The 25,576-nt window shown below is 41.8% G+C and overlaps 1 protein-coding gene across 3 annotated transcripts in view; it reads left to right on the top strand.

The window, feature by feature from the left end:
* The window catches only part of dnah9 (dynein, axonemal, heavy chain 9), a 332,930-nt gene that overhangs the window by 277,367 nt on the left and 29,987 nt on the right, over positions 1 to 25,576 (top strand). For 2 of the 3 annotated variants that reach the window (XM_051416719.1, XM_051416717.1), the window contains 9 exons: positions 1,008 to 1,178; positions 1,356 to 1,478; positions 4,387 to 4,580; positions 7,370 to 7,518; positions 12,334 to 12,461; positions 17,672 to 17,899; positions 19,688 to 19,879; positions 20,033 to 20,224; positions 23,995 to 24,165. In XM_051416719.1, the coding sequence (XP_051272679.1) occupies positions 1,008 to 1,178; positions 1,356 to 1,478; positions 4,387 to 4,580; positions 7,370 to 7,518; positions 12,334 to 12,461; positions 17,672 to 17,899; positions 19,688 to 19,879; positions 20,033 to 20,224; positions 23,995 to 24,165 (1,548 nt within the window). The remainder of the gene's footprint in view (positions 1 to 1,007; positions 1,179 to 1,355; positions 1,479 to 4,386; positions 4,581 to 7,369; positions 7,519 to 12,333; positions 12,462 to 17,671; positions 17,900 to 19,687; positions 19,880 to 20,032; positions 20,225 to 23,994; positions 24,166 to 25,576) is intronic. The other variant, XM_051416718.1, reaches the window with a different exon arrangement.

Here is a 25,576-nt window from a genome sequence, read left to right as displayed (position 1 = left end):
ATTTTACAGCAAATTCTGAACCCGAATCTGCAGTTCCCCTCACACAGTACTCATCAACCTTGTTTCAAGCAGCAGCAGGCAGCTGTTTTCAGCAAAAAAAAATCCACTGTACACTACCTGCCCAGCACCAAACAGCAGACTAGCTGAGGAACATGGAGTCAGATATTTTTCTCTGAGCTGGTGGAGACCAAAACAGAGCTGAATGTAAAATGAATATTGGGCTAATATTTGCTGTGTGGCTAGAAACTCAGCATATCCACCAGATAAACTCTGTAAAATAATGACATGTCAGTTGTTTACAGCTTGTTTTGCTGCCCCCAAGCAAAAGGGTCACAAATATAGATTTTTTTTATCTCAATAATTCCCCAAAACAGAATACGTCAGCTGTGGATTAATACACATGTGGTGCTCTGGTGGCAGCAGGACAGTGTATGTGGGATTGAGTCAAAATATGCTACAGTGTGTATGTTCATGCTAATGAAGGAACATGTCACCCAGTGCAACAATGTGGCTCACTGATGTGTTTTTGATAACAATGGAGCTCTATGGCACAGAGGAAGAAGGACCAGCTGTGGGATACACACACAATACTTGTTAGTAGATACATTAATTGTTGGTCTTTGTTTATTCATGGGATTTGTTGACCATTAGAAATATAAAGAAAATCAGAAAATCTGCTGTATAACACATTCATGAATACTTGCATGAACTCAGAACACATTTCAGTCCATTACAGTTAAGGGCTTTCTATAAACAGCCAGAGTGTTATTGATTAGTTCATCTTTAGAACAAACCACATCATATCCATTATGTCAGGTAAATGACACTGACCAATTTATAGTTAAAAGCCAATACAAGCCATATATCAACACTTACTGAATACTATTTGATTTATGGTATATATTTTGTGGATATTAAACAGTATTGTCACTTTGGTACTTCTAACACTTTGATGTCAGATACTGAGACGGTGCTAAGTGTTGTACCCGCTCCTGTGCGTCCCCCAGGCGTTCAGTGTGGTCTTCCAGAAGGCGGTTCTGAAGGCCGAGCCGGACGAGGCTCTGAAGCAGCGGGTGTCCAACCTAATTGACAGCATCACCTCCTCGGTTTTCCAGTACACCACCAGAGGCCTGTTTGAGTGTGACAAGCTCACGTACATCGCTCAGCTCGCCTTCCAGGTAGGAAGGGAAGCCGGTTTCATCTTCTGCATGGTTTGTTTTGAGAACAAGCTTGCCACTGAATCAGTTGCTCCTGGGACCAACGATCCTGTTTGGATCTAATCAAGTGGAAAGGAAATGTGGTTTGCACTGAAAATACAGCATTTCGAAGTCCTTCCTGTTTGTTTGTGTCCCCAGGTCCTGCTGATGAATAAAGAAATAAACCCTGCAGAGCTGGACTTCCTTCTGAGATACCCTGTCCAACCAGGTGTAACATCACCAGTGGATTTCCTATCCAACCACTCCTGGGGAGGGATCAAGGTACTCAGCGAGGCAGAGATGGCTGTATTCTTACCACTGCTGAAATGTAATTACAATGGAAAAATGCAAAGGGTGCAACCAGATCAAATGTATTCCTAGTGCGTGGTCAAACCAGAAACAGGTGATGCTGGAAACATGGTGGTGTGTGCTACAGTGGCTGCTGCTAGGGCTGAAAGTTAGTCTGTTAATGGACTAGTTAATCAACAGAAACTTAAGCTTCAAAAATGATATTTGATTCATGTATTTTGTAGTCATTTATCAAGGGATTTAATTTTTAATATATTTAGTTCCTGTCTCATAAAAATCTGGTCAGAAGACCCTTAAGACATTGCTGATTGCGTGATGAATCTAGTGACTTTTCGTTTTATTGTGGTGTGGCGACAAATTTCAACATTTCGCCATAAAACAGGAAGTTGCCATAACTTCAGCATAGCAGTCAGCCACTAATTTCACATGTTTTGTAAGAATCCCAGCCCAAAAATGCACCAACTACTGGAAACAGGAAGTAAACCTTGCATGGCAGTCATCATCTGATTTACGTAAAATTTTCATGGTGTGGTCTATATGCATGATGTGCTGGCACATGACACAACCGGGGAGTCAGACGCTCTGTGTCTGCATGCCCTAGAAGGTCAGCAATTAGTCAATGGCAATTCATGTGTCAAAGTTCACCGAAGGTTATTTCTACAAGAAAGTATTTGTAACATTTCAGCAGCTTATCGGTTTTGAGATTCAACAACCATTTTCTGATATTACACCACTGTGATTAAGATATGTTCCTGAATTGTCCCATATTCTCTGTAGATAATATGTTAAACATCTACAGACAAATGTTACAAATATAAATTATCTGTAGGCAGACTATCCACATATTGCTATCGAACGCTCTGCACAGATAATCGTCACCTCTGCGAGTGAAATCCACCGATTGCTGCAAGTCTGTTGACATGAATTCATTTATTTCTGAAACGTTGCTGTTATAAATGAAACGAAGGCTGCCAGCTAATTCAGACAGCCAATTAGAGTGCATCCCGGCATCCCCCTGTTGACCCTGGCTTCCCACTCTCTAATGTGCTGAGCTTGTGCTACCTTTTGGGGAGTGACGAGGTCAGAGCCAAGATGCGAAATATTAATGCTGCGCATATTCTATATTCACATAATATTCCACTCTTTATGAGCTGAGTGACTGAGATTCCAGAGTGACTGGACAGTAAATGTAAAATTCTGCACAAAACTGCAATATAAAGTTTTTCATACCATCCCAAAATAGTCTGCTCTTTCATAAAGACAGAACTCTCCTACAATCATAGAGATGTATTAAAAAGATGCATTAATAGTGTTAAATTGTACATCAGCTCTATCTTTAGAATCCCATTCTAGATGGCCTTCAATGTTGCAATAGCCTCCACTAGTAAAAGATTTAATTGACTCTTATGTCTTTTGAAACTAAGTTATCCTGCAGCCTGCCATGTATGAGAGGCTTGACTGAAATCCACTGTTTCCCTCAAGTTATTTCAGCACTTAGCTGCTTTGTGCAGTGTGCAGTTTCTTCCTATGATGCAATTTGTGCAGCCCAGTCTCCCTGCAACAACTTTGCAGAAAAGTGAAAACACACTTAAAAGAGCTGGCAGTACAATTGAAGTCTCTGTTTCACCCGAACCTCCACTCTGACAGCATGTGATTCTCCGGGGCTGGGCTTAGCTCTGTGGCCCGGGTGCCTTTTTTACATTGAAAGAGCACTAGAACAAACTCTGCATACCCGTAATTCCTCTTCAAGAACAGACGTCTGGCAGTACAGCCCTGTGGATGCCAAGCAGCAGAGGTTCCCTCTCTTGTCAGATCAGTTTAGCAGCAAAGTAAACCCTAACGGCAGCATGTTTTTTTAGCCTCTCATGCTCATGAATTTTTCAATCTGTACCGCCTAGAATATTAACTCAACCTAAACCCCTCGGAGGGTTAGGAGACGGCCTTTCCCCAACTGCACTCAACCTACTGTGGATGTTTAAGGCCCCGCTAATCAAATCCTGTCACTCGATTTTCTTATCGCAGTTGGAAACATAATCAGTTGGAAAGCTTTAAAGCGGGATAAGATCCTCTGATTGTTTGGCCCTCTTGATGATATTAGTGGAGCGGGAATCCCATGAGACCCAGTGTATTCTCCCCTCACCGGGTCTGAGAGGTTGCCAGCCGCCTGTGGTAATTAAACAAACTGAGTTGTGTGTGCTGAGCCGCTCTGTCTCACTCTGCCTCACCACCTCATGCCCAGCGGTGAGCGGTGGTAGAAAAAGCAGATTTTATGAATTCACATGGATATTCTTTTCCATGACATCTTGTACTGTATGTTTCAGCTATGAGAAAGTTTCGGGACCTTCCTCATAGTTTATACAGTACACGAGACGGCATACACCCTGCATGTGTGTGTGTGTGTGTGTGTGTGTGTGTGTGTGTGTGTGTGTGTGTGTGTGTGTGTGTGTGTGTGTGTACACTCGTCAGGGAGTGTACCTGCTCGAGGCTGCACTGCATGACACTGCTGTTCTCCGCAGATGAGATAAGGTGTCTGTCAGCTGGGGCGTTGCGATGAAGCCCCTACTGCTTCTGCAACGGGTGCATATTCAGTCCTCCCCAACCCCCCGTCCCGTTATGAAAGGGATCGTGTTTATTCAGCGTTTCCGTTTGAATAAATGTTATTTATATAGGCATGAGGAAAGATAAGCACTCCTTTCTATTTTTTTGTTTCCTTTTTTTCTTCCAACTTCTGCAAACAAAGTTAGTCCTTTTGCTGTATACTGTGAAATCTTTCTGAAGTGGTCAGAAACTTTAATGTGCACCACTGATCACACAGTACCAGCACTTTTGAAAAATACAGTACTTTTTCTGTATGAATCATTTTTCTTTCCCCAACCACCAGTCCCTGTGCTCAATGGAAGAGTTCAGGAACCTGGACAGAGACATTGAGGGCTCGGCCAAACGCTGGAAGAAGTTTGTGGAGTCGGAGTGTCCAGAGAAAGAGAAATTCCCCCAGGAGTGGAAGAACAAAACCTCGCTCCAGAGGCTGTGCATGATGAGGGCCCTGAGGCCTGACCGTATGACGTACGCCGTCAGGTAAGGAGAGGAATCGTAGGGTGCCCTTTGCTCTGTGATCTGTGAAGCATTTTACTGACCTGTGCTGTTTGGTGAAAGGGTAAAGGTTAAACATCTTAACCTTTGGCTTATAGCTTGAGTTGACAGGGCACCTGCACTCACTGCTGCTGTTTGTCTGTTGCTGAGAAGTAGCGGCAATTACACAGCTCTGCGGGTACAATCAATGGGCCTCATTATTGAAGGAGACCTCAACCTCTGTCCAAGAATGTCATCATATCAAACTTTGACCCCGTTTCCTCTTGGTGTTAACAAGCAAGCTCTACTTGGTTATCTTATCTGGATATTAAAACACAAAAAAGAGAATATATCTACCCATGTATTTACTTTATATTTTTACAGTTAGAGAACAAATATTAGCTAATCAATAATTTTCTAAGAACATATGACAAAATGACTGCGTATTGTGACAAGTGTAATAGTGAACCAGACTTTGCAGTTACGCTCTGCAGATCATTGTTCTGGTTTTACAGCCCCCGACTTTGCTGTTGTGGTTCACTCTCGCAGCCTTCTACCCAGACATAACTGGCAGCTGTTCAGCTAAAAAGATCTGTCAAACCCTGTTGTACACTATCTGCTCAGTAAACCAAACCAAACAGACACAGTAAGTTACTAGTGAACTACTGGTGAATAAAATGTAACATTAAGTTGTTAAAAGTCCAGTGTGTAAGATTTAGTGGGATTTATTTACTGAATGTGGCAGTAATTGTGCATGTTGCATAACTCATAACTTCATTAGTGTTTAATCACCGGAAAATAAGAATTGCTGTGTTTGCGTTACCTTAGAATGAACCTGTTATATCTACTGACATCAGGGGTTCTTTTCAACAGAGTCCACCATGTTCATACAGTAGCCCACAACAGACAAGCCTTTTGCTTTTCTGAAGCCATTCAACAAGCAGGAGAATGTAGGAGAAACTACTATGGCCATGAAATTCATTAAAAACGGCAAAAGCCCTATCTAGAGCCAGCGTTTGGTTTGACCGTTCTGGGCTACTATAGAACATGGTGGCCCTCTGTAGATATAAACAGCTCATTCTAAGGCAACAAATACATAACTATTCTTATTTCCTATTGATTATAGACTAATGAAAACATACCTATGAATATTATTTACTGCACCTTTAAAGCTACAAACAACCACTTTTTCAGTGGTGAAAATGTAAGTCAAGCCCATAAAGCAGCATCATTTTGGGAGACTCTCGAGTAGATGCTACAACATGCAAGAAATAGTCACTGCCGGGGTTAGCTGAGCAAGCAGTAGTGCTTGCCTGTCTCCATCTATGACGCTGCTCATGGACATTGTACTACAAGGGCTGCAACGATTATTTTCATTCTTGTTTTGTGCACAACCAAAACAAATTCAGTTTACTGTCAGAGGACTAAAGAAACCAAAAAATATTCACATTTGACAATCAGGGAATTTAGAAATGTTTTCTTAAGAAATCTTTATATAAATATTCGACAATTAATCATTGCAGCTCTATGCACTACTCTCTCAAGAATATTCCACATCACTTCCTCATTGCACTATATCTCGACCACCAATTCTGCATACAGCGATCAGCCATAACATTGTGACCACCTGGGCACCCTGGTGGTCACAATGTTCTGCAGCCCCATACCAACAAACTGCTCTGCACTGTGTGTTCTGACACCTTTCTATCAGAACCAGCATTAACTGTTTCAGCAGTTTGAACTACAGTAGCTCGTCTGTTGGATCGGACCACACGGGCCAGCCTTCTCCACATGCATCAATGAGCCTTGGCCCCCCATGACCCTGTCTCCGGTTCACTGCTTTTCCTTCCTTGGAGCACTTTTGATAGGTACTGACCTCTGCAGACCGGGAACACCCCACAAGAGCTGCAGTTCTGGAGATGCTCTGACCCAGTCGTCTAGCCATCACAATGTGGACAACACATCAACTTTGAGGATAAATGTTCCCTTGCTGCCTAATATATCCCACCTACTGACAGGAGCCATGATGACCAGATAATCAGTGTTCACTTTCCCTGTCAGCGCTGAGAATGTTACGGCTGATCGGTGTAAATAATTTGCATATTGTGATATGTTCAAAACACTGCAAGAATTTAGAGCAAAGTGCTTAATTAATTTAGAGTTAATACCAGGTGTAAATACAAAGGCCATCAGATCAGCTCTCGTTACCCTGGTAATGATTCCAAATACAAATCACATGTTAATATCAGGTGGAAATTGGGTCTCAGAATAGGGTTATATAGGCTTTAAGTAAGCTGGCTTAGTGAAGAGGTAGACCTCTATGTTATTCACCTGTATATAACCTGTATATTTCTGACATATATAATTGATACTATTGATTAATAGCAACAGCAGTGTTTGCTGACATCATTAAAGCATCTGAAATATGAAGTTTTGAATTGCTGTAATTTTGAATCATCCATCAGTAAAGATGGATGTGAGATTTGTATTGTCAAATATTCTGCCAGCAAGGATTTACATAAAGTATATATGTAATTTCTATTTATTTGAGAGTAAATGGTTTGGTTGGAACAAGATTAAGAAAATCATTATGTTTTAAAGGCTGAAGGGTTTAATCAGGAGAGGTTGGGCAGAGCCGCTGACAACAGTCGTGACTAGAATTAATGTTTTCTCTATAAGCAGCTGTCTGTATAAAATTCCCTGTACTACAGAAGATCCCCACTCCTTAAGTTATTCAGGTTGTCGGTCAAAGATAATAAAAAAGTGTTGAGAACTGAGTCATATTCTCCCTGCAGAGACTTTGTAGAGGAGAAACTGGGGAGCAAGTACGTGATTGGCAGATCACTGGACTTCGCCGTCTCCTTTGAAGAGTCGGGTCCGGCTACGCCCATGTTCTTCATCCTCTCTCCCGGAGTTGACCCTTTGAAGGATGTGGAGAAACATGGTAATACTCTCGCTTGTTTTATCTTTAATAAGCTGTAAAACTCAGCCTTCGAGTGTGTTCTGGACTTTTATCAGAGCGTACATATTGCCATTTTATCTGTCATTTCTTTGTCGTGGGAAAATACAGGATTTTGGTGGAATAGCCTATTGAAGTCAAGTGCATTCATACCTGCATGCATGATTTCCACTTTGATTCCTACTGCATAGGATTATCAGTCAGAACAGCAGTCATCCCAACACATCTGCTATGTGTCTCCGCTGTGATATCAGCCATCACTGCCAATACACAACAGGCTCTGGGAAGATTGAAGGGATTATACTAAAGGTCAGGAATATATGAGACGACACCACTGGTGTATTAGGGACAGCAGAAAGTAAATGTCATTGGTTTTAGAGTTACTTTACATTCCTGTATGAATAATGCGGATGGCAGCAGGACGAGCTGTTTTGATTTTTGACCACAAATGTGCCGAAAGTCGAAGCTTTTGTACTGACCTGGAACGGGAACGCCATCACAGCCTGACACTTTTGAATCTGCTGCCAAATAATTGAGTCTGTGGGTATTTGAAGTCAGCTCTATGAAATATTCAGATTGCAGGGATTGTATCAGTTTACTGGAACAAATAGAATTCCTCAGTGATTCTACTATAACCCCCTTTCATTTTCAAATTTCAGCAGCTGGGAGATAAGCGGCGGGTTTGCTACGTGGCACAACCTCTCTTAGCTTTAATATGCAAAATAAACTGTACACATTCTGAATTTAAGTTCATCTCCTTTACCGGACCAAAACAAGCTTAATTTTCTTGTTAACTAATCTTAAAACGCACTTCAAACTCGACAGAAACAAAATAAAACTCACAAAAACCAGTTAGTCTTTAAACTCTTTTCCAACACTAGCTCTGGTGTCTAACTGCCTAACCGAGTTAGATGTGAAAATATTCTGGTTCTACACACTGTCTGATGCCCCACCTCCCTCTCAGTCAGAGTCTTGGTTGGAGCCACAATAAGTCACCTTGCAACTTTATTCGCTGTTGTTGAACTGATGAAATAAACCCTTAATTCATTCAGTTAGATGGGGAAAGATTGTAGCTCAACACCTGCTTTTCCACAGTGGCTCTCGTTCTTCGGAGGCAGACCAATAAATTAGCAAAATAAAATGACGAAAATTGCCCAGCAAAGCCCAACCAGGAATGGACTGGGCTAATCACTGAAAGATTCATCCAACCGTTCAACCCTACAAGTAATTCATCATTATGACTGATTTCCTGTTTTTCTGTTTGAATTTCTTGGATTTCTGTTTCTGCTTGAAAGTTCCTCTTAAATGAATCCGTACCCTAGATTCAGTTAAGAATAAACGGTCTAGGGATGCACTGATACCAGTATCTAATGTTAGGTCTGACACTGGCCTCATGTACCTGTAATCATAAAACTACTCTAATACCGCACCTGATACCACTTTATGACAGCGTGACGTTACCTAACCTCTTGTTGAGTTGAGCAGCTAAGCGGAGGAAAAGCAATGTCAGCAGTTTGGAGATTTAGGCAACTTTTAGAACAACATGAGCAACATTTTATTTGATAGAAAGTGAGGAATATCTGATGAAAATAAAACATGTCACACAAACAAGTCATTGTTAGAACTGTAATGGTATGTATTAACAGGCTTGGGGAATAACGGATTACAAGAAACTTAAACCTTTACATAATCAGGATACAAAAAATTAATGTAATCCATTACAGTTAGAGAAAAAAGAATCAGATTACAGTTACATTTAGTAAAAACTGGGATTATTTAGAAGGATTACGATTTAAAATATGTCAGTTTTTCTTTAAAAATACACTGTAGGACGTCAGTCTGTAAACTGTGGGGAGTCTCTTGACAGATCTCTATGACCTGCAAGGCAATGCTTATGTGACTGTGGCTGTAGCTGTAATGTTATATCTAGACCACACTGGCTGTGGGTTTAACAATGTTACATATGAGTGTCTATAAGAAAATGTTATAGTGGATACATTTCACAAGGAGCTAACGCTTCAGCCTGTTGATGCCTTTGGTAGTTTTTGGTCATATGACCCGTGTCTTGCGGTTGTAGTGATTGAAATGCTGATAAATGTTTTAAAAAGTTTTTTTAATATTTTGGGATCACCTTTGGCTTCTACAAGGGATGATTAAAGGATAAGGATGGTGATGTTCTACATTGTTCTTATTGTCATCAAATCCCATGAGAAGGCTAGAAGCAACAATGAATTGATCCAGATTGTGCGTATCCAAAGCCTGATATATCATGTGTGCATTGATGCCACACATGAGGCACACTGTTGCATCAGGTGACATGTTCTCTTATTACAGTACCACAAGCATGGGCGCCTTAGTTTATTTTGATGCAATCCCACAGCTGCCAGAAATTCTCACCAAATTTGTATTAATCCACACAGCAAAAATCTGCATGCTAAAACGTACAGCGCCCAGCTTTGGGAAATCACTGAGCCTTTTTAAAACTGAAACTATAAATCTGTTTCTAAAGATTTACATTTTAAAGCCTTATTTTCTAAAACCTGTGCCTTCATCTGACTGCTCATGTTTCTTGACCATGCACACTTCTTTTTAGCAAAGTCATGATCTTCCCAGTTAATTTGGTTGGTACAATGTTATTAACACAGATAAGAGTGATGGCCTAACAATGAAAATTGGATACATTCTGTCCTATCCTGTCCTGTCCTGTCTTTTTGTAGAGAAAGATGTTTCTATTTTCCATTTTTGTTGTTTCTATACTCTTTTCAATGGTTACATTGTTTTGTTGTCTTATAGAATGCACTCATCAGTACTTTTGGATCATTCTTTTCGCTTGTCTTTATTGGCATATTTGGTATAGTTTGGTAAAGTAACCCTCCCAGCCCTGTTTATTAAGTCCTCATAGTGGTACTCTGTATCAGAAAGTAACGTAAGTAATGTAAATACTTGTAATTGTTCTGAAAAAAAGTGGAATCGGTGCATCCCTATAACAGTCAAGGACAGCTGTTATCCAGAATACGCAGCAGCTTACTAGCATTAGTGAGTATTTTGGCTTTTAGAAAGACTTCCCAGGCAGCAGCAGGTGGTCAAATCAGCCGCAGAGCTGCCGTAGACAGACCTTCGCCCCTCTGTGAAATCCACCATCCTCTCCTAATATGATAAGATGGAGCACTCCTACTGGAACTGCCTGTAAGGGGTGCGATTATTGATTATCAACACCCTCACTTTAAGCGTAGTCAATCACATCAGCTAAAAGTAACCAATCGCTGCTGCAGCAGAGAGAGCAGGGTGATGATGAGTAGCAGCAGCCACATTACATTGAACCACAAAGAGGTGCTTTTCCATTATAGCTGTGACTATTGGGTTTCTCATTGGTATTAGGCTTCAATTAGATTTTCATTAGATAGGTGATGTGGTTTTCTATGCTCTGCAGGGGACTAATATCCCTGAGACAAAACCTCACTATCTGCCTGGTTTCAGGTTGGAGTTTTAATGAAACAGACCAAAAAATGTTTATTGTCTCTCTAAATCTCAATGGGCAGACTCAAGGTGGGAAATAAGGCTGAGTCATTGACCTTCTGATCATTGTAAGTGACCAAAAGTCACACACTGTGACTTTTGCAAGTTCAAGTTTTTTGAAGTGGGGTTGGTCGAGGTACTTATCCGTAGTCAGTGTGGTACTAGCATGGAAGATAAGCAATGTACTGCAGAAACACAATGTATTCTGGCCACCAAAAAGTCTATATCAGTTTAAAGTGTCCGCTACATTTTGAATATTTTCTCCGCTTTACCCTGCCATCAGACAACATATTCCGATAGGAAACTATCAATCTATGCTCTCTCCAAAGTCGCCTTTTACAGAAACAGAACCCTCGCAGAACATGGGAGTTTCTTTTTTCCTGCTGCCTCGCTAGGTCAGCTTGTTTGTTTTAATGTGTGACTTTGGGTGTTTTAACACTTTAGTTCAGATCTGAACTAAAAAACTACAGCAGGGTAAAGCAGTGAAAACATTGTAAGTATAGTGTCCATACAGGTCGGAGATATACTTGCTTTTAACTTCATGTAAGCATGGTGGCTGCCTGGGGTGTTCTGCGTCTGTTTGGACTGTTGGTTGTGCCCGTTCCCAGAAATGGAAATGTGTCCCCGACACCAACATTTGCTTAAACAGCAAGCATTTAAACTGGTACTGATTTTTTGAAGTGTTTCTAGATTTACAGACTACTTTGATCTGTCAGATGTTTAGCCAAGCTTAGCTAAAAGCAGTTACTTTATGCACTGAAGCCATAATATATATATATATATATATATATATATTTTTTTTTTTTTTTTTTTTTTCAGATGTATATATATACATCTGAGTCACATACAGGTCCTGTTCTCATAATAAAGTTGTGGGCTTTGTGAACTCTTCAACCTCTGAACTACTATTCCCAAGTGACTTGTGTGTTTTGGTGGTGGGTTTTGTAGCTAACAACGTGTTAGTTTTATATTGTGTTAGTAACAAGATATAAAATGTAAATAAGATAGCTTTGAAGTCATACATGGTTTTTTTTTTGGTTTTTTTTTTACTTTTGATCGATGCTAGCTTAATTTGCCACTGCTTCTAGTCTGCTAAGCTAGGCTAAACATGTCTCAGAGCTACATTTATATTGAACCCATAGACATCGATCTTTTCATATAACTCTCAGGATTAAGCAAGAACATTTTCCACAATATGAAACTACTGTTTGAATCCTATTAGTTCAACAATGTGTCAGAGAAGAGTATTTCTGTTTGAAATGTTGCTTATGTGTTTTCTTTCAGGGAAGAAGCTGGGTTACACATTTGACAACAAGAACTTCCACAATGTTTCTCTGGGTCAGGGTCAGGAGGTTATTGCTGAACAAGCATTAGATTTGGCAGCTAAGAGCGGCCACTGGGTCATATTACAGGTACAGTATAAGCACACACACACACCATGCAGGCACAGACAAAAACATCTCACTGTGGCATTAACTATAATGTCCAATAAATACTGCTGTGTATTTCCCGCTCACCACACAAATTCACCTTTCACAGGGAGCCCACACACCACCTAATTTGTTGTCATGAGAACTTTCAGACAATCATATTGGGTAGATCCAGTTATAGTTAGGGCTATTTGAACACTAATATAAAATGTATAAAATGACACTTCAGTATGATTGTTAAAACATTCTGGCTCTCACTCAGTTGTCCTACAGTGTGTAGTAATCCCATCCACCCTCACACAAAAGGTGCCAAATCATAAAAAATACAAATGCAATAAAATGTGACACACAGACACTCTTGAAAACAAATAATCTAAAACACATTTTGCAAAATGAATACAGGCTTCATTTTGTTTCAAAGATTTTTTATTCAGGAGTGGTTTTAGGTGGCATTTCCTTTATCTGTGCACATTGTGAATGAGATGTATTTTCACATTGTTTTTCATTGCACACTCAGTGGGATGTTTGCTTTGCTCCCATGGAAAAGAGAATTTAATTTTCTGTGGAAATTTCCTAACCGGAAAGGCCATTATACAGTACAATATCTACAGCCGCGGTGTCTGTTCTCCTCTTATCTGGAGGGCATGGCTGGCGTTTGCATTCTAAGTGGAAACCTCGGTGGAATTCTAATGGGGAGTATCGACAGATATGAACCGCAGACCGGGGCACTGCGGGAAACCCTTTTTCTTTTAATTCACACAGCTGGTAGAAATTCAAAAAAAAAAAAAAGATTGGGACGTCATCACTCTCTGCTCCAGACTCAGGATGGCAAAGACAAGCAGCTCTTTAATTACCTTTGCATAAGAATCTCAATCAATAGGCTTAAAAAGGCCTTGTCCCCCTGGCAACAAACCTCCCACTCGCTTTATCATCGGCTGTCTGTTTGTCTGCCCGCTGAGAGCCACCACAGTGGCGCTGAGGAGAACGGAGGGGAGGGGAGGTATCATATTCTCAACTCTCTCCTGTTTTTACCAACAGTATCTCCTCCTGATATAATGCTCCATCTTCTATTCCTCCGCCTACCCTCTCATTCCGCCACGTAACTTTCATACTATACTCTTATCATTTCCTCACACCACATCTACCCTCTTATCAATCCTCATGTCCTCCCTCCTTTCCGACAAACCTGCTATCTCTGCCTCCTCACCTTCTCATCTCTGCTATCCAACTACCTATCCAAGCCCCCCCCCGCCATCTCCCAGTCAACCCATACTCTTGCGCCGCCAGGCCCAGCTCCATCAGCGGAAGGCTGGGTCAATGGCAGGTTCCCCTCCGCTGACGGGTAATTATACTGCAGAACAGCAGCTCCCACTCAGACGGGGCTGGGAGAGAGATGCAGAAACTTTGAAAGAAGAAGGGGAGGGGGATGGGGGGTGGAGAGGCAATCAATCGGGCAGATTGGAGTTGAATATCCCACAATCGGCCAGGCAGGTGGGAATCGAGTGGCCTAAACTCGACATCCTCTTTGCACATTTACTGCTAAAGCCACCCTATTTGCTGTAGCTGGCAGAGAAAGCAGGAGAGACAATTTGACGAAAATGCTCTCCCTCGATTTGTCCTCTCTTGTCTCTCTTCACTTTACTCTGTAAGGATAGCTTTGGCAGTCTTCTGAAAGCTAAATGATTTGTGCATTTCTCTTTTCTGAAATCTTACATTGAGAGTTGGACAAGATTCTTTTAAACTATTAATGTGTAGAGATCACCCTTTTTAACCTACGAGGATGGAATAAAACGGTTTCACATACACTGGGAATATCAATATTGTGGCCTTGTTTAAGTTATTAATGTGAAGTGAATTATCTTGCATTTTATGCTCTTTATGATAGAGCTGCATAAAGTTCCCCACTGTAAATTCCAGTTTTAAAGGTGTTTTTGGCCAGTATCTACAATGTTCATCAACACAAAAACACAGTCTACTTGATAAAATCAAGCAACAAGGATTTGGCTGAGAGAACTAATCCTCTCTTAATAAACATAAATAACTACAGCAAACATATATCCCATTAGAAGTCGGGCTGGTGGAGAGAGCTGCAGTAGCAAACAGCATTGGCATGGCATGTATTAACAGAGTGACGGTGTACGGTCGCACTGTATACCTGAATGTGATAGGACGTGGTAGTCACACCTGCTGTTGAATGAGTCAGTAATCGAGTCTAATCAGACTTTGAGTAACTAATTAATGCTAGCGTGACTTCAGTGCTGCGCATTAGCCTTTAAATATGTCAGTTTGAACTATTTTAGCGTTGTTTCTGAGAGATCACGTCCTTATTTCGGTTTATAGTGGATTGCTCTTATACTACAATAAGCACAAGCCTTGTGCTTCATTGCTATAGAAAGGAAAAATCCCTTACCTTGTATCTCCCTCATGGGGCCTTCATAGTTACAGCTCCTACAAGGAACTTTAATTATGTGTTGATTCTGGCGGCCCCTGTGGACAAAAGCAGTATTCTTTCTACCTCATTGTTACATTGATTTCAAGGGGAATCCAACCTTCTGGCAGGCATTAAGAATAACTACATAGAAACAGCCAATCTTCTCAATGATGGTCCTGTTTGTTTATGTAGGTCAGACAGAGGCATCAATTTTAAATTGACTGTTTTATAACCAGTTAAAAACTCCTTGTAGTATGTTTAATGGCGAGAGACAAATTATTTTTGCGGGATTGTGCCATGAATTACACATATGTTTATCAATTTCAGAGTTAATTTTGCAAGTCAAGAAAATCAGTTTGTCTTACCACCATTTAGTGTTGTGTGAAAAAATCTCTTATCTGGCACAATATACGTCACCAACACCAACACCGTCCCTTGTAACATTATCTCACCTGATGCATTTCATCCAGCAAGAGCGAGACCTGTTGCTCCCAGGCATCGTAGCTTCAGCAGCTCTGGGTAACGTTAGCTTGTAGAGACGTCACTTACAAGACTTTTGGTTGCGTAGTCTTTTTCTTCTTTTTTTTCTTGCCTTTAGTTGACAGTGGTAGCTGAAGAGTGACAGGAAAGGGTAGAGAGAGAGAGAGAGAGAGAGAGAGAGGATGACACAGCAACGGGCCGCAGGTCGGAGTCGAACACATGGCCGTGAGCCACCAGGAAGCCTTGCATGTGTAGTGTTTCTAACCATAGATTTTCCCATTCTTACAGCATACGTAACATAATTCTGAGGTCGGTGATTGGATGTTTCTTACCAAGTTGTAGTTTGCTGCTCTATTTTTATTTTATGTACACAGGCTAGTTCATGTTATGTAGTTGCATCTGTTGTTCCATCAGTACAACAGATGCGCAAGAGTTTACTTTCCATTCGAGCCTTGGAAGAGCTCCAAACACCAATCATCTAACAGTGTTTATGCAGAAAATGACAGGGACTTTTTGTTCTGTGTACTTTAGCCTTTACATACTGACAGAATGACCATAGCAAACTATAAAAGAGAAAAATGGCTAATGTTTCTTACAGAGCTCACCATTAAAATTAAAACACTCAAACTGTATTCTGCATATTTGTGACTCTATCTGCACCATTTTAAAATTAGACTGTGCAGTCTGTCATGCTGTCAGTGCCTGCAGTGTGTCGGCACTCCTTTTTGTCCCTCAGTCCTGCTAGCTGTGTGCCTACGTCAGTCTGGGGTCTGACTGCTTCTCCACTGCAGGGCCGCCTCCTCAGTGCTGGAGCCCAGCTGTGCTGCTGTCCTCAGCGCTGCTCCTTGACAAATGTGTTTTTTGCTTGTGTGAAAGAAAACGACTGTGTGCGTGCACCTGCGTGTGTTTATATTTGCTCGTGTGCGTGCGTGACAGTTCGATGTGCCATTGTGTTTTCCCTCAGGTTGTGTTTGATAGCAATGTATCAAAAACCTTGCCAGTGGTGTCTTCTAATGGGTTTTAGATTCAACTTTCATATTATTATGTAAATAGGTGACTCTTTGATGTAGTATCAGCGCAGTCATCACAGGGGCTGGAAGGCCCTTATCAAGAAGACATTGAGGGAGCAAAAAAATGTTGCACCTGAAAGTTAATTAAAAAGCCATAAAATAGTGGCTGCTCCTCTGTCTTGTTTGTTTGTCTGTCGGCCTGCTGGTCCGTCTCCCTCCCTCCCTCCATTCCTCCCCCTCTTCTCCCCCTGCAGCCAGAGGATGAATGGTTTCATTACAGTGACAAGTTCTGAGGCACTCTCTCACTTCTTCTGTTGGCTCCCTTTATTGCCAAACTATTTACATGCCAAGAGGAAGGGCTGTGCTCTGGCTTGATGAAAAAGCGCTTGAATTTAGACTTTTAATTTGTATACCATTCATTATTCTCTAAGGCACTGAGAGGCAAACTAACTTATCCCCCTCTCAGCTTCAAGCTCCTCCTGGACTTTTTCTCCCGCAGAACGTGGAACTTTTCTCCCCTCTTTTGTTTTTCGACTCTCCCAAAAATTGACGTTCCGCTCCCCGTCATGTCCCGTCGCTCGGAAAGAAGGCTAACTTCAGCCATCACATGCAAGATTAAATATGGAGAGCAAAGGGAAATGAGAAAGTAAAGAGGCTTATGAATTAATGACTGGAGTTATTAGTGCTGTAATTAGATTTAGGGAATGGGCAGCGCGGCATGGTGAGACGTGGGGGGGCTTGGCTGAGTCCTTATCATTCACAGGATATCCTGTAAGTGTCAGGACGGCTGAGATGGAAAATTGAGCTCATCCATGCTTGTGTGATAGTACAAGTCGGCTCCACTGCCCGCGCCGCGCTGAGAGATGAATATGCTGAAAAGTCAGGCAGAACTTACACCGGAGAACGGTCGGTTAATGTCAGAAACCTGGAAATGGGTTCCAAGTGCTATGTACCATTTAATTTGGTGCCACATCAAAGTCACAGTGAAGAGAGGAGAATATGCAACATTTTAATTTCTCCTTTTTGCTAGTTGTCATTGCAAACATAAATTATACAGCCAATTCCAGCATCAAGTACCTTATTAAGCTATTATGTGTTATCCATTAAAGCCCAGCTTTTCACAGATATCCAACAGAAAACATTATCTGGGTGTAGATTAGGCTCTCTACCCTCGCAGGGGAGAATTCATTTTGCCTAACAACTTGTCCCCAACCAATAACATGCCATTCTCCTCCTTAACCCTATACTTGCTGCTGCTGTTTTCCCTGTAGAATATCCACTTGGTGGCTCGCTGGCTGGGTACTTTGGAGAAACTTCTGGAACAGCATGCGGAGGGAAGCCATGAGAACTTCAGGGTGTTTGTCAGTGCCGAGCCGTCCTCCAGCCGCGAGGGCCACATCATCCCGCAGGGCATCCTGGAGAACTCCATCAAGATCACCAATGAACCGCCTACTGGCATGCACGCCAACCTGCACAAGGCCCTGGACAACTTCAACCAGGTAATGGGGGAGTTTATGTATCTTACTCATTTCAATTCTATTAAGGCTTACAGTTATTCATAATTAAGGACATGGCTGCTTTGAGTGACTCATTTTCGTGTCTGCCATAAGTGGCAGTAGAGACAACACATGCCAATTTTCACTCCAGATTTCTCATCAAATTGCCAATTTGCAGAAATGTAGGAGCCAACAGATGGCGGGAGTCACCTTTTGCTCACCCTGGAATTGCCTCTGACCCATGGAAGACAGATGTGAACATAGCACATGCTTACGTTAAAAGTTTGTGTGATTAGATTCTGCAGGGAGACGGTGGTATTATGTGAGGACAGAGATCACAACAAAGTCAATTTCCTACTTTTTGTGTTCGTTATCGGAGAGTGGCCAGACAATATCATGATCCTTGGTCGTTCTACAGCCCCTATAGTTAGAATGGATCGGTGCTCCGCACTGGCCTCTCCCAGCTTTTCTTTACCTTATCAGTTCTCCTCTCTATCTAAGCCTCACTATTACCTCAGTGCTTCGCTGCCAATGCATATTCCCCCCACCATTACCTGAGTGCTCGGCTTCCTCCCAGTCCATTTCCACGATCCTTAGCTTGCGATGTCTATCTGCCAGATAAGTGCAACGTGCTTGTGAGCCCTGCCTTCTGCAGAGCCACAGGGAGGTCCTCTGAGGTAAGAATGGAGGGAATATTCCAGTCATGTGTACTCAGTGAAAGCTAATCAATGTTGGGCTAACTCTCTGTAATAGCCCACCCGCGTGGCTAAAGCCAGCACTAAGCCAGAGAAATGACAGTTTCTTTCCTCTTGACCTTTTCACTGGGAGATGCGTACTGCTCCGTTGCCTATTTCCATCCCCGGAAGCCTGTGAGATGGAGTCTGGGTGGGCTCAAGTTAACGTCTGGCAAAATGGTTTAGGTTTTTACCGAGATAACACTTGTTTAGTACTGTTGAGAAATAAGCTGTTATGGATTTGCACTTCCCTGTTTGCTGAAACTGATCGATTCAGTTTATCTTTCAAATTTTACAGTTATTCAGGCTCACGCGTACCCTGCCGCTAATCTTGGTCTTCTGTCTGTTCAGAGCTATTGAGGTGTCAGTGCGTGTGTGTGTGTGTGTGTGTGTTTATGTGTCTTTCTCTCTGCGATCTGACTGCATGTCCTTTCTCTCCAGTCCACAGGTCATGAATAGGGAGGCTATGCATCTCTTTCAGCTGTGTTGAGCAGAGGAGTACCGTGCAGAATATTAACTAAATCTCCAAAAGGGTGTGTGTATGTGTGTGTGGTAGTCACTGTACTTGTGTGTATGTGCATCGTAGGAGTCAGCTCCCCAGGGCACTGCACCAGGGGAAGTGAAAGGGCCTTCACTGCTGCACTCACCATGACACATACTGGAATAAAGAGAATTTAGCCTTCCTGTTTCCATAGGGGTTATTGGCATGCTTATTTAACTGTCTCTCCCCCCCAGAGATTACAATGCCATTTACGTCCAGTTTTTTATTTGCCTGTCTGAAATAATGAGCCCAGGAGACGGTTGGAGGCTGAAAGCGCCTGACAAGTTGTGACAATTAAAAGGGAATCTCATCGTCGGGTCTATTGCTATCTAGTCATCTCATTGTGTGTCTGTTACAGCGCTGGGGACTTGACAAAATAAAACAGATCACAGGGCTGCCTGTCACAACTTTTTACCTGTAACACACTGCGGTGGCTCTCTTAATGCAGCTGTGCAGTTCATAAGGCGTGTGTGTGTGTCTTTTAAATGTGTTCTTTGTTTAAATTTTCTTTTCCAGGACACGCTGGAAATGTGCGCACGGGAGAATGAGTTTAAGAGCATTTGGTTTGCCCTGTGCTACTTCCACGCGGTGGTTGCAGAGAGGAGGAAGTTCGGTCCTCAGGGCTGGAACAGATCGTACCCCTTTAACACCGGGGACCTCACCATTTCTATCAACGTCCTCTACAACTACCTGGAGGCCAATCCTAAGGTATATGTGTTTCTGTTTTTCTTTTATTCCTGCGCAGAGGCACACAAAGACCAATGTGTAATCTTAATTGGAAATCCAAACACATGTGACCTCAGCTAAACACCGCAGGCAGCCTTCCAGCACAGCAACATCCCCTCCGTCTCTGAATCACAGGTGCCGTTTGATGACCTACGCTACTTGTTCGGTGAGATCATGTACGGAGGTCACATCACGGACGACTGGGACCGCCGTCTGTGCCGGACCTACCTGGAGGAGTACATCAAGCCCGAGATGATGGAGGGAGAGCTGTACCTAGCGCATGGCTTCCCCTTGCCTGGAAACATGGACTACAACGGCTACCACCAGGTGAGGCGGACAGGAAAGTGACTCAGATCAGGCCATTACACGAAAAGTAGCAAAGGAAAGGATACGTCAGAACAGAGAAAAAGAAAGCAGGGTAAAAGGGTAAATTCAAGCAAAGAATACCCTGCAACTCATAATTACAGTGCAAGAAAATACTATGACTTCAGCAATGGCCCTTCAGGTGTTTTCTTAGGGCCACCAGAAGTCCCCAAGGGGCTTATATGTTATTAAATCAAATTAATGATGGTTTAATATCACTAAAATTGAATCACTGTAATTAAAAGGTTTTTTTCACCATCACTATTCCCTGTGTACAGTTTGGAGTTCTACAATTCAATGCTAAATCAATAACAATAAAACTCTTCCCATATGGGTCCCTGGGACATAACAGATTGTAGTTTGAATTATATAAATATTTCTCCGAGGTGGAGCTGCTCTGTGGATGGAAAGAGTTTGCCAGCAAGTCTAAGTGGCAAGCTTGAATGTTAGCAAACTGAGATTAAGAAGTCGGCTAACAGGGAGAGCTGAAAGGCATGAAAGTCAAAATAAGTGGAACTAGATGAGTCACGATACACACAAAAAATATTTATTTATACACACGCACAACAAACTGGTGTAAAGAATAGATTTTGTGTTGGCAGCTTTGTACTTTTATGCATCCGTTGAATAAACTTAAGGTGAGTTAACCTATCTCAGCATGCCTTAGGATAAACAGCAATTTATGTAGAGAAACACTAAGAATTCAGCAGTATTTAAAGCTGCACTAATCAATAGTTTTACATTAAGAATGTGTTAAAGAACTAAGTTCAGTGTGAAAGGACCACAGAGAATTATCAGCCAACTATACCGTCAGTTTTAAGGTGTTTTAACACCTTTCAGCTCATTTTTTTGTTTTTAACAGCCTGTTACTTACGTGTTTTAGTTCAGGGCTGCACCTGGCACCTATTTTCAGTGATAATTCAGACAGGCAGACAGACAAAGTTAGCAACTAGCTGGTGTCTGGTGAGCATATTTTTCTCAGGGGTGGAGAGCAAAACAGAGCTGAAAGGAGAGCGAATATTGGAGTAATTTAGCCAAAAACACAACTCTTTATATAACAGCTAAACTTGCTCATGTCTGCTTGATGTGTTAATAGACAACTGTGTGCTAACATCTTGTAACACCAAAATATGCCAGATGTTTTAAGAGTTTGTTTTAATGTCCCCATGTGGCCAGAAAAATAACAAAGTCCTTCATTCATCTTAAGCTTTGTGTCCTTTGATGCACAAATACAGGAGCAATATTAGACCGTCTCAGTTCATCCCAATAGAATCAACACAAGCAGTGCCAAATGCAAGCTGTACATTCTCCTTGAGTTTAACTTGCCATGCATAGAATTTCAAAAATTGAGGAAGTTACTATATAAGCTGTGACGCACTATTGACATTTTATATAATCCTACTCTGCCAAACAATAAGCAATAGTAACTGTAAGTTTGTGTTTTCTTTACTCAAGACCCACTTACTAGCTTTTTCTGGAGCTTTCATCTGCTTTTCAGCGTCTTCACTGGAGTCTATTACGACTGAGAAACGTCCATTGGCTGATGAAGACCATGAGGATATTATTATATTGAAAATCTCCTAAAAACATTAGTAAGAAGACCTTGTCTTAAATTGTTACTGTATTTCCAAAGTCAAGAATTAGCTTTAAAACTAAAGGTCAATTGTGCTTCCTTTTTTATCCATTATGCCATAAATGAAATGAAAATAGCCACAACCAACAGTATCCACTGCCCAACTCTCCCTATCACCAAGCAAGAACTCACTTAACTGATAAACTATTTCTGCTCCGGTAGTCTCCTCGTCGCTCCCATGGCTCTATAAAACATCCACGATTCTCCACACAGATCTGATGGAACCTCCTCACATAAATACATGTAACACGAAATGTCATATGTCCATCCTGTTTTCTGGATTGTTTTTCACTGTTTGAGCGTCCACTGGCTTCGCTGTCTTCTTCTGATTTTCTGACAGGACAATTAGAGCCACCAACTGCTTATCTTGTGAACAAACTCCTAATAATCGCTTAACAGTAGTGTTTAGAAACGAGCATTCGTTCGCATTTTCTTTTGCTAGTCTACTCAGAATTCAGTTAAAATTTGCACACATTTGGTCAATGTCACCAAGCCTCCAACACCACCATTTTCATGAGATGCACGGATGAGTTTAGCTTTACAACGTTTTGTTGTGACTGGGCTGAGCTTGAACCCTGGGGCTTGAAGCCTCCGTGGTGCCCTGCTAGTTAAACATTTAAAAAGCTTAGAAGAGACATACAGCATACGCCAGCTTCATCCCTGTATGATCAGCATTAATAATGTTGACTCGACTGAGCCTGACTTTGCTTTTGAGCTCTTCATACACAGGTCCGGACAGTTCCAGACACCATCAGGTTACTGCCTCACCTTGTCTGTCGTACATTATTTATCATTTAACACAAACCTTGATTGATGGGGTGAAATCCAAAATGAGGTAGGTTGTTTGTGCCAACTTCTGCAGCGCACTATAAAAGCTCACATATGTATCTGTTCTCAGGAATGAATAAATGAGCAAGGGCAAGCATACTGTGCTCCTTTCAGTTTGGAACTTGAAGTAGTTGTTTTTTGGGGTGGATTTTTTTTATAGCTGCATTTTGTGACAGCAGGAAGCAACTTGTCCCTTAAGAAAAACTGACAACTGCCAACATTTATATGAATAACAGCAGTTCAGAAAATGTGTTCTTGCAGACAAGTCCAGATTCCCCCCATGAGGTCCCCGGAGAGGCGCGAGGGGGTGGGGAGTCCGACTTGTATTTAATTTTTTTCCTCAGCCTGGGTGCTGCTCAGCGGGCACATCCTGGCTGTCACAGCGGCTCCGGTGGGAAGCGGCTGGAGCGTTTTACATTTGGCTGTCACCACACAGCCAAGCTGAGGGCTGAGCGTCTGAGATCTGGCCGAAGAACAGGGGCTGTAAAGGCCTGTGGGGTCCCCGCGGCTCTGTTAGGCCATCGCTTCCCTCACAACCATCTGGAGCAAACAGTGTATTTAGGAGAGGAGAGGGGTGGGATATGCACAAAGAAGGAAGATGACTCAGCAGTTTTACTCGTCTTTCAACAATATTCAGGTGTATGCAATCAGCAAAAGTTAGCCAGCACATACAGAGGAGATCAAACAAGCTGACTACAAAGTGTTTCTGTATTAAAGGCCAATATATTTTCCATCAAAACTTTCATCAGGACATTATGATTAGAGGAGCTTTTTTTATTTAATGTAAGTGCCCCACAAAAAGCAAAGCCTTTCTCAGTTGAGCTTCCACTTTCATCTGCACTAACTTAAAAGCATATTGATATTCATTATGGACCAGCAGATGGAAAATGCCACATTTCCTTCCCCTTGTTATGGTCATTAACAGTCTGTCAATTGATCCTGAGTGTTTGAATGTCACCCAGAAATATCTCACCATTTATATGGTTCCATTCTTGTCCTTTGTCAGCAGTACTTTAGAAGAAACACCTGAAAGGGAAAAAAGACTTTTCTGTCAAGAAGTAATTGGGGTTTGCCAATCCTTATGCTGTTAATGTAAAATAATCCAGGGGTAAATTAGGGTTAGTAAATTAAATATTGTCCTGTTCAGTTCATAAACACAGTTCTAACCATCTATTTCAGACAGTCTTCATAGAATTAAAAAAAAAATTCAAACAGAAATCAATAAATCCGGTTTAGGATTCTTAGTTCTCACATGGATTTCTTTCTGCTCCAGTACATTGACGACAGCCTACCTGCTGAGTCGCCCTACCTGTACGGCCTTCACCCCAACGCTGAGATCGGCTTCCTCACACAAACCTCTGAGAAGCTTTTCCGCACGGTGCTGGAGATGCAGCCCCGGGACGGAGGAGCCGGAGAGGGCGGCGGGACGACGCGTGAGGAAAAGGTAAAGAAGACGACTTAGAGAATGGAAAGAAGAATCCATAGAGACTAGAGATGGACCTATTCACAGCAGCCATTTTGAAATGAAATAATAGGGTAAACACAGGTGTTCCCAATGATATTAATTAAGGTGTCAGGTCAGACAGTCAGGGTGCTGCTATTGTGAACTGGAAAGGCTCTTCTACACTAAATAAATCAATTCCTAATTTTTCCTTTTATGTCAGAAAATAGTGAAACATTCGCATTGTAATCTTTCCACAGCCACATCTGATGCATTCAGATGTCTTGCTTTATCCAACCAGCAATCCAAGGTTCAATTAGGTTATTCTCAGATTCCAGATCTCAGATGTTTGATTACTTTCAGATTTATTGTCTTCTTACTGTACTAGGATCTGACTGCTGTTTCAGAAGCTTTTTTTAGACCATGACAGAAACAAATCTTGATTATATTTGCATCACCAGTTAAGACGTAACTTATTCAGAACCTTGTAGGAAATCTTCACAAACCATTGTGTGGGCAGAGGGTGCTTTATCATTATTCATTGGATTTGTGTGGTTAGTTTGACCCTTATTTCCCTCAGGACTTTAAACCGGACCCAAAGAGTCCCAAAAGCAATTGACAATTTGACAATTTAACCCTTAAAACGTTCCCCTTCTATCCCCTTTGCAGCTTTAAGATTTCAATTTTGATATTCCACACAGTCTCACATATATAGCCTCGGCTTCTTCCAGCTCCTCGTTGACGTTATATGATCGGGGTCAGGTTTAAGAAATACTGCGGTCAAAGACATACATGTGGTTTATTTTACCATTTTACATAAACAAAACAACAAATAATGTTGTATACAATGTATGAGTGTGATATTCTTGCCCAACACTCCATGTTTTCAATGGCTGCACCATTTCCTCAACTAGAAACTCCCCAGCTTTCCTTCCCTCCTTTCCCCAATATTCAGTTTGACATATTTGGTACCTTAGGAAACTTTGGGGTCTCAATCAGAGACAGGATCAAGTCCTGTGGGTTTGAACACTTTTTGGCTGCACAGTATAAATTTGTGATGACAGACCCACTAGCAGGCCAGTGAGTTTAAGGGGGTAAAAAGGTGGTATTTAAACTTGATTCTGATATGATATTCTGTCTTGAAAAGCCAAGCCCTCATACACTGGGAGATATCCTGAGCAAACACGTAAACCAAGACCTTTCACAAAGTCAACCATCTCACTAAACTCTGGGCTGGAGCGCCAAATCTTAAATGTATGATGACAACAGGTGACATTTTCTGTAGCTGCTGCACACTGAATTGAAAATAAATTGCAGACCAACTGTTTGGGGCCTCTGGCAGCACCCAGGGTGATTCTTACAGGGATGGCATTTTCTGGTGCATTTTCTGGTTCAGTACTGCTCTGAAATAAAC

This window comes from Dicentrarchus labrax, unplaced genomic scaffold (assembly GCF_905237075.1).
Source record: "Dicentrarchus labrax unplaced genomic scaffold, dlabrax2021, whole genome shotgun sequence".
Classification (NCBI taxonomy): Eukaryota; Metazoa; Chordata; class Actinopteri; family Moronidae; genus Dicentrarchus; species Dicentrarchus labrax.
This window is presented reverse-complemented; position numbering and strand designations above follow the sequence as displayed.